This window comes from Mobula birostris, chromosome 19 (assembly GCF_030028105.1).
Source record: "Mobula birostris isolate sMobBir1 chromosome 19, sMobBir1.hap1, whole genome shotgun sequence".
NCBI lineage: Eukaryota > Metazoa > Chordata > Chondrichthyes > Myliobatiformes > Myliobatidae > Mobula > Mobula birostris.
Genome location: NC_092388.1, coordinates 19,362,663 through 19,377,988, shown reverse-complemented (window position 1 = coordinate 19,377,988; position 15,326 = coordinate 19,362,663). Strand labels below are relative to the sequence as shown.

General features: G+C 39.0%; 1 protein-coding gene across 3 annotated transcripts in view; it reads right to left on the bottom strand.

Moving 5' to 3' along the window:
* LOC140212458 (triple functional domain protein) overlaps positions 1-15,326 on the bottom strand; it is a 341,882-nt gene that overhangs the window by 164,338 nt on the left and 162,218 nt on the right. For 2 of the 3 annotated variants that reach the window (XM_072283276.1, XM_072283277.1), the window contains exons 11-14: positions 7,545-7,736; positions 6,544-6,713; positions 5,503-5,677; positions 1,248-1,443 (exon numbers count right to left, since the gene is read on the bottom strand). In XM_072283276.1, coding sequence (XP_072139377.1) covers positions 1,248-1,443; positions 5,503-5,677; positions 6,544-6,713; positions 7,545-7,736 — 733 coding nt within the window. Of the gene's footprint in view, positions 1-1,247; positions 1,444-5,481; positions 5,678-6,543; positions 6,714-7,544; positions 7,737-15,326 lie in introns of all 3 variants that reach the window. The other variant, XM_072283275.1, reaches the window with a different exon arrangement.

Below are 15,326 nucleotides of genomic sequence, written 5' to 3'. Positions count from 1 at the left end.
AAAGTGGGCATGCAGGTACAGCAGGCGGTGAAAAAGGCGAATGGTATGCTGGCATTTATAGCCAGAGGATTCGAGTACAGGAGCAGGGAGGTACTACTGCAGTTGTATAAGGCCTTGGTGAGACCACACCTGGAGTATTGTGTGCAGTTTTGGTCCCCTAATCTCAGGAAAGACATCCTTGCCATAGAGGGAGTACAAAGAAGGTTCACCAGATTGATTCCTGGGATGGCAGGACTTTCATATGAAGAAAGACTGGATGAACTGGGCTTGTACTCGTTGGAATTTAGAAGATTGAGGGGGGATCTGATTGAAACGTATAAAATCCTAAAGGGATTGGACAGGCCAGATGCAGGAAGATTGTTCCCGATGTTGCGGAAGTCCAGAACAAGGGGCCACAGTTTGAGGATAAAGGGGAAGCCTTTTAGGACCGAGATTAGGAAAAACTTCTTCACACAGAGAGTGGTGAATCTGTGGAATTCTCTGCCACAGGAAACAGTTGAGGCCAGTTCATTGGCTATATTTAAGAGGGAGTTAGATATGGCCCTTGTGGCTACGGGGATCAGGGGGTATGGAGGGAAGGCTGGGGCGGGGTTCTGAGTTGGATGATCAGTTATGATCATAATAAATGGCGGTGCAGGCTCGAAGGGCCGAATGGCCTACTCCTGCACCTATTTTCTATGTTTCTATGTAATTGCTTCTAGGTTTATGATAATGAATTTTGCGCCGGTGTTAACAACTTTATTTGTTACCCTTTATCATTCTGAGACAGGGAAGAAGCAATATCCACGCTTTCAATATAGTAAATTACTTTTAATTAACTATTGTGTAATCTAAAATTAATGTTTGAACTCTATACCAAACTCTTTTCTCTAATGATGAAGCCCATCTTTGTCCTTTTCCCTGCTCAGTCAGAATCTGCAACAGACACCGGACCTTAAGTAAAAGTTCTGATCCAATATCTTTCCATTCCCGATCCACCTACTCCACAATTGTCTCTTCAGGCATCTCTGAGCTAGCCTCAGATGGACTGCTGCCAAAACCTTCATTCATTCTTTTGTCACCTCCAGATTTAATTATTCCAGTCATCAGTCTTCCAGTCTACGCCCGAGCCATTTAAGATTTTTAACAGTGATTGCTGTTCCCACCAAAAGCTATTCAATTGAAATCACCTGTCACTGTGGTCACAACTTAGACTCTTTATCCTTTATAGATCCTGGAAGGATGTGATTGAAATGAATAAAGCATACCTGAGGCTTGTACTTCATTCACATACTGGAGTAACTCCTGTCCCTGGTGGATGACATCAAAGGTCAAGTTGTTCATTGTTAGGGATTTATCAGCATGGTGCTGTAACCTCTGTTCAGCAAGGGTCAGGTCCTCGGTGTCAAAATCATTCATCTGCTGAGAGAGCTCATCGCCCCAAGATTCGAGGTCTGAAATAATCTGAAAGAAGCAAGCATTTTATTTTATGGAAAGCTATGCTAAGATACTGCAGATTTCTACCTTAGTATGGCAAGAGAATTTCCAATGTGATGAACATCAATTTGTTATAGCTTAGCAACAAAACACACTGGCTTCTATAAGATGCTAACACAAGATTTAAAAAAATAATCTACCACTATGAACAAGGCAGGCTAAAGAACCCGGTGAATCAAAACACAATCTTGTGGCAGAAAGGGAGAAAAGCTGCAAAATTCAACTCAACAAGAAAGTAATTAGTGCAACATACAATTTTCATTTGACTAGCTTCACAAGATAAGCAGACCAAAATACATTAGAAACTAGCAATCCTCAGCTGAAAGTTTCATTTAAACTAAAGATCAATGTTAAGATTCTCAGTCATTTAAGAAATGCTGAATTTTCAAAACCTCTGCATTGTCTCACTTGAGGGGGCATTATTAAAAGGCAGAACCAACATTTTTTATAAACTACCACACTCCCACAAGATAAGCCACAGTTCAAGAGAACCAGTTTTAATTCCAAGGGTGGCCTCCAGGAAGATGATTCCTGCCATAAGATGTGCAAACAAGATGTAGTTAATTGTATACATAGTGTTCATAGGCTAACTGGTAAACCTGTAGTAAAACTGTGACCCTTTCCTCTGTATTTCCTCAAATTAATTTGGGAATACTGTACAGAAAATACCCAAGTATAAGAGTCTTCTTTTTTTTAAGACTTGCTACCTAGATGGTAACCTGACAGCAATTCAACCAGTTATCCTTATACCCGAAAAACATCCAATCATATCAAATCAGTTTCAGGCCAAATATTCCACATCATAGCTTTCTGCTAAAATACTTCGGTTAAATTATTATTGTCTAAATGGCATCACCACTCTATTGATTATTTTTGTTATCTCATTATTATTATTTTCTAAATACACGTGGCACTCACATGTAAATATCTCCCTCCTCTAATCATCACCAATGAACTTCATAATCATCTGCTTACACAAACAAACCATCCCAGAACAATTCCACACTTAGAAATTCCTACCAGTGAACTGTACCAAAATTTTAACAGCCCAGTGTTCTGTAAAATAAGTCACACTTATAGATACAGAAGTAACCTAAATCACATCTTGCTAACTGGTATATTTTTCACAGCCAATGTGAATTAATTTAGTGATATTACAGTGTTGTTCCACAGGACAATGGAACTGAAATTACTCAACCTCAAGTCAAGTCAAGTTTATTGTCATTTCGTCCATAAGCTGCTGGTACAGGACCCTGGTGCTACATGAAAACAACACAAAACTACACTAGACTATGTGAGAGAGCACAAGGCTACACTAGACTACGTAAAACAACATAAAAACTGCACTAGACTACAGACCCGCACAGGACTACATAAAGTGCACAAAACAGTGCAGGGCAGTACAATAATGAATAAACAAGACAATAGGCACAGTAGAGGATGTAGTACAATGTAATAATAAATGATGTAGATGTCAGTCTAGACTCTGAGTGTTCAGAAGAAACCTGAGAAACTAACTTGCAACCTCTCTTGTTTCTTGTCATTTACATTACTCTTAGACACTGTTAATAACTAATAAGCTAAAATATAACAATATTCAATTCTTCCTTCAGCCATTGGGCACGTGGCCAAGTGGTTAAGGCGTTTGTCTAGTGATTTGAAGGTCGCTAGTTTGAGCCTCAGCTATGGCAGCATGTTTGTATCCTTGAGCAAGGCATTTAAACACACATTGCTCTAGTGTCTGTGCAAGGTGTGGTGCCCCACACAAACTTCCAATCTGCATCTTGTAAGGCATGAAAACGCCCAATGCAGGCCTCTCATGGTCTGAGTCGACATTCTCCCCCTCCCCCCTCAAGCTATCTTTTCACCTCTGCTTGAAATATTAACTTCTGTGCGGTGTCGTTCTTAAATAAGATGGTGAAGCCAGCTACTTCCCTCATGGACAGATCTCCCCATCATCCTGGACACAGACAAGAGTCAACGGCTTAAGAACGCAGCCTTCACAACTAGTCCCCTCTCTCTGTTAGATCAACAGTATGATAGATTTTCAACAGACCAAACCAAGATGAAGACAAAAGAGCATTCAAGACATATCAAGTAAATGATAATAGAGAAACACAAGTCTGGGAAAGGGTACAAGACCATCTCAAAGGCACCAAACATATTTTGGAGCTCAGTGCAGTCCATCATGAAAAAGCAGAAAAAAATAACAAAAACAGCCACATTGCCTTGGTCAGGTTACCCCTCTAAACTTAGTCACCAGAGAAGAATGGTACTTGTAAGAGAGGCTACTACAATGCCAACAATCACTCTGAGTGAGTTGCAGAAGTCAGTGGCTGCAACTGGAGATAGTTCGTGGCTCCACAATCTCTCAGGTCTTGCACAAAAAGGGTATTTATGGAAGAGTGGCTAGGAAGAAGCTCTGGCTAAGAAAAAAAAAGCATATTCTTGCCTTTAAAGACTTTGAAAGTGTCACTTAGAAGATACCGTAAAGATGTGGAAAAAGATCTTGTGGTCAGATTAGACTAAAATGGAACTTTATGAGGTCCATGTGGTGTAAATTTAATACTGCGCATCAGCCAGGTAACACCATCTCTACTGTAAAGTATAATGGAGGTAACATCATGCTATGGAGTTGCTTTTCAGCAGCAGGGACAGAAAATCTGGGTAGGATTGATGGGAAGATGATTGTTGCTAAATACAGCTAGATCCAGAATAAAAGCCTGTTAGACTCTGTCAGAAAGCTTAAACAGGGGAGTAAGTTTGTCTTTCAGCAGGACAATGACTCAAAGCACACTGCCACAGCAACCATGGAGTGGCTTCAAATAAAGAAAATTGATGTCCTTGAGTGGACCAATCAAAGTACTGATCTTAACCCCACTGAACATCTCTGGCAAGACCTTGATTGCTGTCCATTGCCACTCCCCAACTAACTTGGCACAGCTTAAGCAAGTTTGCAAAGAGCAATCGGCAAGTCTTGTTCCATCACATTGTGCAAAGTTAATAGCAATTTATCCAAAAAAGATGTAATAGCTGTGGGAGGTGGTTCTGAACTGCTGAGATTTCAGTTTTTGAATTTGTAGTTTTTCATACTTTACAATTTTCCCTGTTTTTAGGGCTCTACTGTGGGAAAAAAAAGGTGCATGGGATCCACAAATAAAAATTCTCAGTTAAACTGACGAAAATCCTTGATTGTAATACTCATTTATATGAACAGATGATTGGGGCCTGAATACTCTTATGTATGTATTTAATGTTTGTAATGTACGCTGCTGCTGCAAAAGGCTAACCTTCACTGCATTTATACCCTTCAGCTAACAATGTTGTACTGACCTATATAAACCTACTCGACAATCAATCTAACCTTTCTTTCCTACACAACACATCACCCTCCGTTTTTACTTAGATCCATGAGGCTACCTAAGAATCTTTTAAATATACTTGTGTATTAGCCTCCACCACCACCCCAGCAGTGCATTCCAGGCATCTAAAACTCTCTGTGTAAAAAGAACCTACCTCTGAAATCTCTGCACATAAAGAACTTAACCTCTAGATTGGCATTCAACTAAACTTGCAGGATTGCCAGTTTGATGTAAAGTCAATTCAAAATAACTTGAGTACTTTATGGTGAGAGTTACTGCAATCTTACATAAGGGAATTCTTATATAATTGGTGTAAGTAGCCAGTAATAACAGCGGAAGCTGTTAGTACAATGCCAAAATTGTGACAAGCCACCTGCTTCCGAATGTGGAAGATGCCAGATAAAGTATAGTAAACGCCACACACACAAAATGCTGGAGTAACTCAGTGCTTCAGGCAGCATTTAAGGAAAGGAATACACAGTCAATGCTTCAGGCCAAGACCCTACAACAGCACTCTAGATGAAAGTAAATGCAATTTACTTTCTCACAGAGAAGGAATAACTAAACCAAAGACCCAATAGCATGGAATTAGTTTCCCCAAGGATGACAGAGATCAATGAGTTAAACAAATGTTTTAACAAACCTCTCTGCTGTTGACACCTACGTCTATTGCATCCCGTTCAAATACTCTGAGCTGAAGGAAAAGATCCAGTTTGATCTTGCGCTCTTGAAACAGATCTTCCATTTGACCCTGGGCTTCATCGAGCTGTTGAAGAACACCTTCTATGTGATTAATAGAGCTGTTGTGTGGTGTCTTGTTGCTTGAAATGGCAGAATCCCTATTAACAAAATAGAATATACTACATGAGGCAGATAGATGCACAATGACTAAGCTTTTGTTTTGGGGCAAAAATCTTTAAATATTTTGGAGATGCTGTAACTTAACAGATTTTCCATTTGGTACATCAATTCCCCTCTTCTGAGTTTGGGATAAGTGATTCTTTTCTGTGCCTGTGAATTGCAGGCACAGAATCCTGGTTTGCAAATAGCATGGCTGAGTTCGTCAAGGTATTTATTTTGCAGATGTCACATACTCCTTGTGATGGAGAAAATACTGATTTCTCTCATATTTTTCCATATCACATTAACATCTTCAAATTTTGAAAATAATTGTATCCATTGCCTTTCTACAATTGAGCTGTTGATTTGATTCTATTGTTTTGTTCCATTATTTCTAATACGGTGAAAATTATTTCATTTCCTGCATTAATGATGGAAGGTGATCTAATATTAGATCTTCATATTAAATGAAAGGTGACTTAATTTAAGTCAATTACTCAGAAAATTATTTGGATTTTATTATTAACTTTTGCATCAAAGCTTCAAGCAGACCATCATAAGAAAAAAATCCATTTGTTTATTATATTTAAGTTCAATAAGAATATAAAAGGTGGATTTTTACTGTTCCTTACCTAATGATGATATTGGGAAATTGCCATCTTTCAGCATTATTTTCAAGCTTAAATAACTCTAATAGCTAAATTAAATGACAATAAAGTAGGTGTGATTTTTTTCAGTCATCTGTATCCTGCCACTAAAACAGGAGACAGCAGAGCTGTGGAAATGAATGCGAAATTTCTAAAGCATTCAAACCAAAGGAAATAACAACAAAAGACAAAAAAAAACTAACAACCATTTTACCAACCTCAGCTGTTGGATTAGGGCCTCCCCTTCTTTGATGACATTTACTGTTACTTGGAGGGTTGTCTGCTGCTGTTGCCCAAACCGTTTTATCAAGTCCTGCACTGCCTCCACGGATTCCGCATACACATCATCAAGGAGTTCCTTCTGTAAATCCTCCAACCACGTCCAGAGCTGCAAATGTCAGTAACAAATACATTAACAAAACCAAAGATAATAAAAACCTCTGACTGAGAAGTTTGAACTTTCCTGCTTGAAGTTTTCCCTTCCCAAACAAGGGCAGCACATACTGTGTGGGGTCATTATCTTGCTATACTTTCTGCATTTCTAGCAGCCACTAACCAAGTTTTGGGAAATGGCTAGTCATAATTATTGCAAGGTGATCTTCTGAGGACCATGCACGGTTCTTTTTATTGATTACAACATTCAATCAAAAGGACAAAATGTCCTATTTACTAGGGGGAATTAAATAAGCACCCCATTATCACAAAGAGCTTGTGAACTCCTAATACTCTGAAGGCAAACTCTTACAATCAAGTTGTCTTTTCAACACATGCCTGGTGTAGAGCCTCCCCCTTCCCCAATTCAACTAAAGAGGATAAAGTTCAGAGTTCATAATCCAGATTGAGATTTAATACCAAAACAAGTGTCCAGTAAGGTAAACTTCCTGCCCAAATGTCTACTCTACAAGGTGTTAGTACTGAACTGATTTTCATGGTTCCAAAATACACATCATGTCAAGAACTTTCATGGTAGACACCATTAACCCTTACCTGCAAACAGGCTTGGGATCTAACAATCACTCATTCAGCAGAGCCATATTGCTAATCAGCTTAAAATGCTGTTTAAGATCTGAGTTAGCAGAATTGGACACAGTTTCCCAACTGCTATAAATGCCAATCTAGCCGCAAAACTCTTCAAAGCTAGTTCGATATTTCTGACAGGAATCATTGACTGGAATATATGAAATATGAATCACTAACAAAGGATAAATTGACTTCTTACCTCTTTGACATGTGTATGAAAAGAGACCGACATATCCAATAAAATTTTCCTCTGTTCAACCCTTCGCACAAAGTCCTGAATTCGATCTTCCAGTTGATGGGCTGCCTGGTAAATTTCCTCAGGGTCACACTCTCCGGTCTGAGCCAACTGCTCTGCTGCTTCCAGGAGTTTATCTGCATTAGTATATGTGTTCTAAAGAAGAAAAGAATGTTTCTATATTTCCTGCTATCATAGAGCTGAAGTTTGTGATATACTATACACGGAATACTGGTAAGTTTATTCAGATCAATTAATCTGCTGCAACAATTGGTTGTTTAAGAGACCTGGGAAGTATCTGAAACATCAAAGTTTTCGTATGAAAACCAACAGGTTACCTTCTCATTTTAATAATGGGTGAATGTTACGTTTTCAAATGCTGTTATTTTACAGAACAACAGTTTCAATCTGCATAGTATGCTAAGTAATTTAAATCAAATATGTTTAGCTGATACTATTGAAGTTGCTGGATGATTGGGTGAGATGCAATATTAGTCATGTAATGAAATTTGCCTCTGGCACTCTATATACACACAGCTTATATGTTAATGCATAAGGGTATGAGTGTGCATGTGTGAACGCACGAGCACGCAATTGTTAATGAGGGCATATCTGAGAGTGAGTGTTGGATTGTCAGTGCATGAAAACAAATAAGCGTGACACAGTGTGCACATGTATGGCAGAAAGACTCATCTTGAGAAAACACGCGCATGGGAAATAGCTCAAGTATACATGCAACAGGCAAAAGACAGAATAACCTGTAATTAATTCATCAAGGGCTGCCTAGTAAAGGATGTAGGTGACCCCAGTAGTATAGGAGGGGCTGGGTTCTGACAACGTGGGTTATTGCTGTTCTATTGCAACTTTCTGTAACACAACACCTGCTTCATCTGTGCAAATGTCAAGAAATGTGAGTTGAAAGAAATCAGTTCTGCTGATTTACTTACACTTCAAGTTTCTGAGTAGTGACTTATGAATTCTGTAAGAGTGAATTTATTTAACCTAAAATGCTGTAAGGCAAGAACTGCCTGTACACACTTTATATTTGGAAATTATTCCTAAAAAAAATCAATATGAAAGAAAATAGGTTTTTTATGACGCTGCTTAGCACATATAATATTGATCATTTTAAAAACTCTCAAAAATACGTGGTAGCTTCTTTAAATTTGCTTTGTATATACAGTTTTGTGCAAAAGTCTTAGGCACATATATATAGCTAGGGTGCCTAAGACTTTTACACAGTATTGTAGTAATTCTACGCACTGTACTGTACTGCTGTCACAAACAAAAAACAAATTTCATGATATTTATGAGTGATGATTAACCTGATTCTGATATGGTTCTCTATTATGGACTGTGAGTTGAAAGTGGGCAGGGAGAGGGGAATCATGGTTGGGGAAAGGAGAGGGGAGGGAGTGGGCAGCACCAAAAAGACATTCTGTAATGATTAATAAACCAACTGTCAGAATCAAATGAGCTTGCTTGGTGTCTCGGGGCTGGCTGTGCCTACATCCATGCCATCCCCTGCCTCTGGTAGTCCTTCACTTCTACCTGTCCCACACCCCTCCCACAGTGCTCCACCCTCACCATTCCCAACATCCTTTGCTCCCGTTAGATTTACAAACTTGCTCTCTGCTCCACATTGACAAATGCAGTACTGTGCAAAAGTTTTATGCACCCTAGTATATGTATATGTGCCTAAGATTTTTGCACAGGACTGTGCATTCACTATCATAAACAAACATCTGGAACTGAAAATCATCAGTCACTGGTGATGCACTAATAGTGGGAATCTGCACTAACATTTGCAGTGATGATACATAGTATGCTTGGAAATCAAATCTCTAAGTTATTAAGAAGTTATTAATGCAACACCAGTCCACATCATTAACACTGAGAGTTTATGGAGCAAAATATTAGACCAAGAACATAGAAACTGACAGTGTAAATTCCTATACTGTCTGTTATTACATAGATTTCACAAATCTGGCAACTTGTGGGCTAGCCGAAACAAAATATAAACCTTGCTACATTTCTGTTAACCACAAGAGAGTCTGCAGATGCTGGAAATCTTCAGCAACAAGTTGCTGGAGGAACTCAGCAAGTCAGGCTGTGGAGTCTATGGAGGGAATAAGCCATCCATGTTCTTTTAAGCAGCTTTTGATTTTCTACTGTTCTTCCCATCCCTACTCTATTCAAATACAAATGATACTGGTGCCCCATTGCCTGCTTGAGTCCTACTAATCTGCTCAATCTAAATAATGAATCCCATTAAATTCTTATACTGGAAAAAGATCAACTGTCCCCACGTCACAGTCTTTAATCACTCTCTTATAATCCTTGAACAGCTTTTCAAATATTAACTGATTTAAGTTTGTGTGTCTGAATGTTTATTCTTCTGCTGAACAGGGGCAATAACATCAAAGAGTCTGATTTTATAAGAAGGATTGATAGAACAGTCAAAAACAAATGCAAGTTGATAAGGGAAAGGTAATTGATCTGTAAACATTGAGTAAAAAAGGGATTTTTTAAAATCCTTGCATGTGTACAGCATCTTCTACATCCCCTTTGGAACATTTGTAAATGCTTTAAACTCCAATGCTGTCAAATGTCAGCTGAGCAGGAGTTACAGAGCTCAATAGTTGTGCTATCATCAAACTGATTGAAGAGTCCATCAAATTAACTAATTCTCACAGACAGAATAAAAGGAATTAACTGCTAATTAACTTTAAAAATATTATTTACAATACAATGAATCATTGAAAACAAATGAAAACTAAAATCTCATAAATAATCTGAAATTATAAATTGTTGAAACATTCATGAAGTTATAATAAATTTATATAAAATTAGTTTCTTTTGATGCCAGATATTCTCTAGTTTTAAATTTAAAGATTAAGCTTTATTTGTCAAATGTACATTGAAACGTCAAAACAGTGAAACGCCATTTTGTGTCAATACTTAACACAGTCCGAGGTTGTGCTGCGGGCAGCCCGCAAGTGTTGCCATGCTTCTAGCACCAACACAGGCTGCCCCCAATTTACTAACCCTAACCTGCATGCCTTTGGAATGTGGAAGGAAACTGGAGCACCTGAAGGAAACCCACACAGTCACAGGGAGAACGTACAAACTCCTTACAGTCAGCAGCAGGAATTGAACCCCGATTGCTGGTGCTGTAGGGCGTCATGCTAACAGCTTCACTACCAGACATCCCACCTCTCCCGGAAGTTCGGGGAGTCTCCTGCATATTAATAGTGGCTCCCTGATGCCCACAAATTATATACAATGTCCCGGAAAGCTGTGTGTGTGTGTGTGTGTGTGTGTGTGTGTGTGTGAGAGAGAGAGAGAGAGAGAAAACAAACGTGCCATGGGAGAGTGTTCCAAAAAAAGAAACTATAAAACGTATATCATCCCAGACTACACTAAAGTGTACCCCTGCCTAATAGGGGTCAAAAATAATGACAGTGTTGCTTGCTGCACTGTTTGCAACAGTGACTTTTCTATTGCCCATGGTGGGTTACGACTGTAAAAGACATGTTGAGATGAGTTTAACAGGTGTTATTCATTCATTAGCATAGCTAACATTATTTAAACTAGCTGGCTAGCTGCTAAGGAGCTACTCTATTGCAGACATCCCACTTCTCCCGGAAGTTCCGGAAGTTCCGGGAGTCTCCCGCAAATTGATAGTGCTACCTCCTTGAAATGAGTTTTTGCAGGGTGGAATGTCTGCACTACCATGCCAATGTTCAGCGAGAATGATGACTCAGAAGACCATTTAAAAATGCACAAATGAGTAAGAACATTTTTCAGTGAATTTCACTGCAGGAATAACTTGTACATGGCAAAATATCATGTAATTTCAAGTGAAAAACACTGCAAATGGCCTGATGGAAACCTGGAACTCCCACATGAAACATTCCTGCATGGATACTTTAAATACAGCGCATTTTGATTGCTTAATTTAAATTGGACTGTTTTTAAAAAACAAGAGAGGGTACCAGGGCAAAATCTTCACTTGACTTTAAGGATTTTGGTCTACCTGGCTTATCATCAGACTGATGGGGAGGAATTGTGTGAGTTAGGTGAGAAGCTTTGGTTCAGTTTTGTGTTTGGGATATAAAACACCATTTGCAAACAAAACAGATTAACACAGAGAATAAATAGTGCTTGATTCTGCAGTGTATGCTTCGAGCAGCACGTGCTAATTTTCTAAGAAAATATACACAAAACACAATATTCTCTCTGGAGTTGTTGACTGATTTATGGTGTATTTCCAGCTTTTCCCATTTTTGTTTCCATTTTCTGGCACATGCTGTTTGTTTTTTCTCTCCACCGAACAGAATTGTGTCACTTATCAGAGTTTATGTTTCAACATAGGAAAAGAACTTCACAGCTTAAACTACAGAATACTCTTGCTGAGAGCAACTATACTGATCAACAAAGTACCCATTTGTAACTGAATAAAAACTGAGCTTTGGCAAAGACATAGTCAATTCCTTGCGACACTCACACGTCACCAAATTAACATATAACATCAATCAGATGTAATCACTGCATGATACTCAGTTATCCTCAAACAAAATGTGAAATCTAGACGAAATTCAGTTTTCCAAATAAACATGGCAGAATGAAATTTGACAGGAACAGGAAAAAAGAAAAGGAAAAAATGCAGAAGCCAGGGATTGAATGGAAACAGAATAAGCCTGAATAGCATACCAATATCAAAGAAACAGGAAAAAATCTTTCTTAGTTTGTGACATTTTCTACTTTTTGTCAAAATTAAATTATTTGACATCAACTAGTGGTTAATCAAAATACAAATTTATGTTAAGCAAATTACAGCCATCTGTTTCAATAACCTAAGCCCAACATCCATTAGGTGGTGCTGTACTAATAAAGCAACTTCTTCAGAAACAGCAAATGCTAAACTTGGCTGCAGAAAAGATTTCCAAATGCTTTATGTCAGCGCCCAGTCGAGAGCTCTGTAAGATGCCAGGCAGAATCTGGCGAAGAGTTGTGCAAGAAATTCATGCTAGCCTCACATCAGAGAGTTATCAGCTGACATAAAATTGAGAATAGAAGAATTATGGTTTTAGAAATGCAAAGGGTTGTGAATACACAACTATAAAATCTTGATTTAAAACTCAAAACACGAGGAAATCTGCAGATGATGGAATTTCAAGCAACACACATAAAAGTTGCTGGTGAACGCAGCAGGCCAGGTAGCATCTCTAGGAAGAGGTACAGTCGACGTTTCGGGCCGAGACCCTTCATCAGGACTAACTGAAAGAAGAGCTAGTAAGAGATTTGAAAGTGGGAGGGGGAGGGGGAAGATCCGAAATGATAGGAGAAGACAGGAGGGGGAGGGATGGAGCCAAGAGCTGGACAGTACAGTTAGATGTCTAACTGTAAGAACACACATATATAGATTAAAAATGACCAGGTATTCAATCACACTAAAATTACATAGAACCAGAGCATAATACGACGTAATTTTTACTTGGATAAGCTCAGCTCATCGTAGCTGTTTCATCTCCAGTCTTATTCACCTGCTTTTAGTCATGTAACCTAAAATTACTTTGTCTTCAAATAATATCCAATATCTTTTTGAAAGCTAACACTGAATCCAGTTTTACTATTATTTCAGTAGGACATTCCAAATCAAAATGATGTGAGCATAATTATTTTATTTTCATTACAATTTATTTTTAAGCTAAAAACTTTAAATCTGCCTCTCTTGATAGTTTATTTCCAAGTTCATAAAAACAGCTATTAATTTTTCAAACAGCAAGGAATTTACATTGACCAACAATTAATTCAATCGATTCTCCTAGAATGTTTTTCCTCCTTCAGTATTCATATCTCTCTTCACAAATTCCTGGTTTCACCACTGTGGAAGATGATGTCCGTATGCACTTCAGAATCTCCACGTTAAACTAAAGGAGATACCTAAAGTTTCAGTCATTGCCTGTCTAAATTTCACAGTACATTCACCATGCATGTACATCTCCACTTGTAACGTTATTTGGAAACACATCGCCAGCTTTCCTGGTGCTAGGTTTTGCTGCTTGCTTCTGTTATCAGCACTCCTGAAAACTTCTTTTTCTTCAGCATTTAACCGGTCAAGACAGCGCCAGCGAACAACACAAGCTTATTGAACCTTTTTGGCCCTCCCCCAGGACCCCAGACACAAGAGATGAGGCGCAGTGTCATCTCAAAACGGCAAGGAAGATTGAAGCATCGAGGTGAATGTGGACAGGGTCAGCGATGGCTCCAAATGGAGGTGTTCAAACCTGGGTCAGTGGTCAGCACTGAGGTGAATTTGGAGGGGGCCACACTTGGACCTGGATTGACATCATTTGGACCTGGGTCGGTGGTCAGCGTTGAGGTGAATACAGAGGAGGTCAGCAATGGCTCCTAACAGAGACAGTCACCAGACAGATCAGCGCACTCAGCCCTGGATCGACAGTGTCCAGAGTCGGAGCCTGGTCAGCAGCCAATCTTCACAGCACAACTCAGGTTGTACAGCTTTTCTCCTCGTTCGCAGATGAAAAGATGCTTCCAATATTCTGAGATTTATGTGATCATTGGACTGTACTTTACATCGGTTTCCTTCAGTTTTTTGCCGTTTTCTTTCTTGTGTGTGTGTGTGTGGGGAATTTGATGCTACTGTCGCTGTTCTCTTCTGCGAGTGAGGGGGTCGGGCATTGTTATTGTCACTGTTTACAGCAGTTAAGGGGGGGGGGGTCAGGGATTGTTTTTGCCACTGCTTTCTCTGCAAGTGGGATTGTTACTGCCACTGTCTTTTTCTGTGGGTGAGGAGGTCAGGAGTTTTATTGTCACTTTCTTTCAGTGGGAGTGGGAATTCTGGGATCTGTGTGTGCTGTTTCTTTTTTTTTGTGGAGGGCGGTGAGGGGAGTTGATGTCCTTTCTTTCATCAATTCCATGTTCTTTCTGTATTTCCTGGCTACCTGCAGTTGTTTTCTACATGCATACATTGACAATAAAATGAATATTTGAACCTTTTTATCCAGGTTTTATTGTTCTTATTTCTGCTTTAAATACTCCACAAGTAATGGGACTACTGCACTGACAGAACTGAAGCTTTGGGTCCAAATCATTTCAACTGTGGGTTGCAATGGTTGGCTAAATCAAAGGGCCACAACAAGCTTCATAGTATTAAAGTTCTTCAGGGTAAATCAGCAGCTTTGATCAATTTGTTGCCAAGCACAGATGAAGAACTTGAAGTTCAGGATTGTGCTTCTCAAATGTGATTCAAAATATCTGATCACTATAGTTACATAACAGTGAAGCCCTAATCTTAGCTAAGTTCCTCGTCACAGATGGGAAAAATAACTGCTTTTTACTTTACTTGTAGCCTGGTACTCACACAGTTCCATAGTTACAATATGCCTTTGAATGGCAGTGCAACTTTATGGCTTTTGTTAACTTCTATCTTTATTAGTCTTTCATACCGCTGAGTATTAGATATATTGCTTGTGCTGGCAACATTCTATATCTGTGGCATTTTCGATTCTTGGTCTCCCCACAGTTCATTGTACTTCAGTAAAGGAAGGTGTGCTGCTTCATTCTTGGCAGCTTGCACCAAAATAGTTGCAAGGATTCATACGAGTGGCAACTTAAATGGTATTTGATCAGCGCCTCTTCTCTATTGATTTGGATAATTTTTTTTATTGTAAGTTTCACTAATCTAATAGAGTAGTTCTAAGTAATACAGTTTGTTCA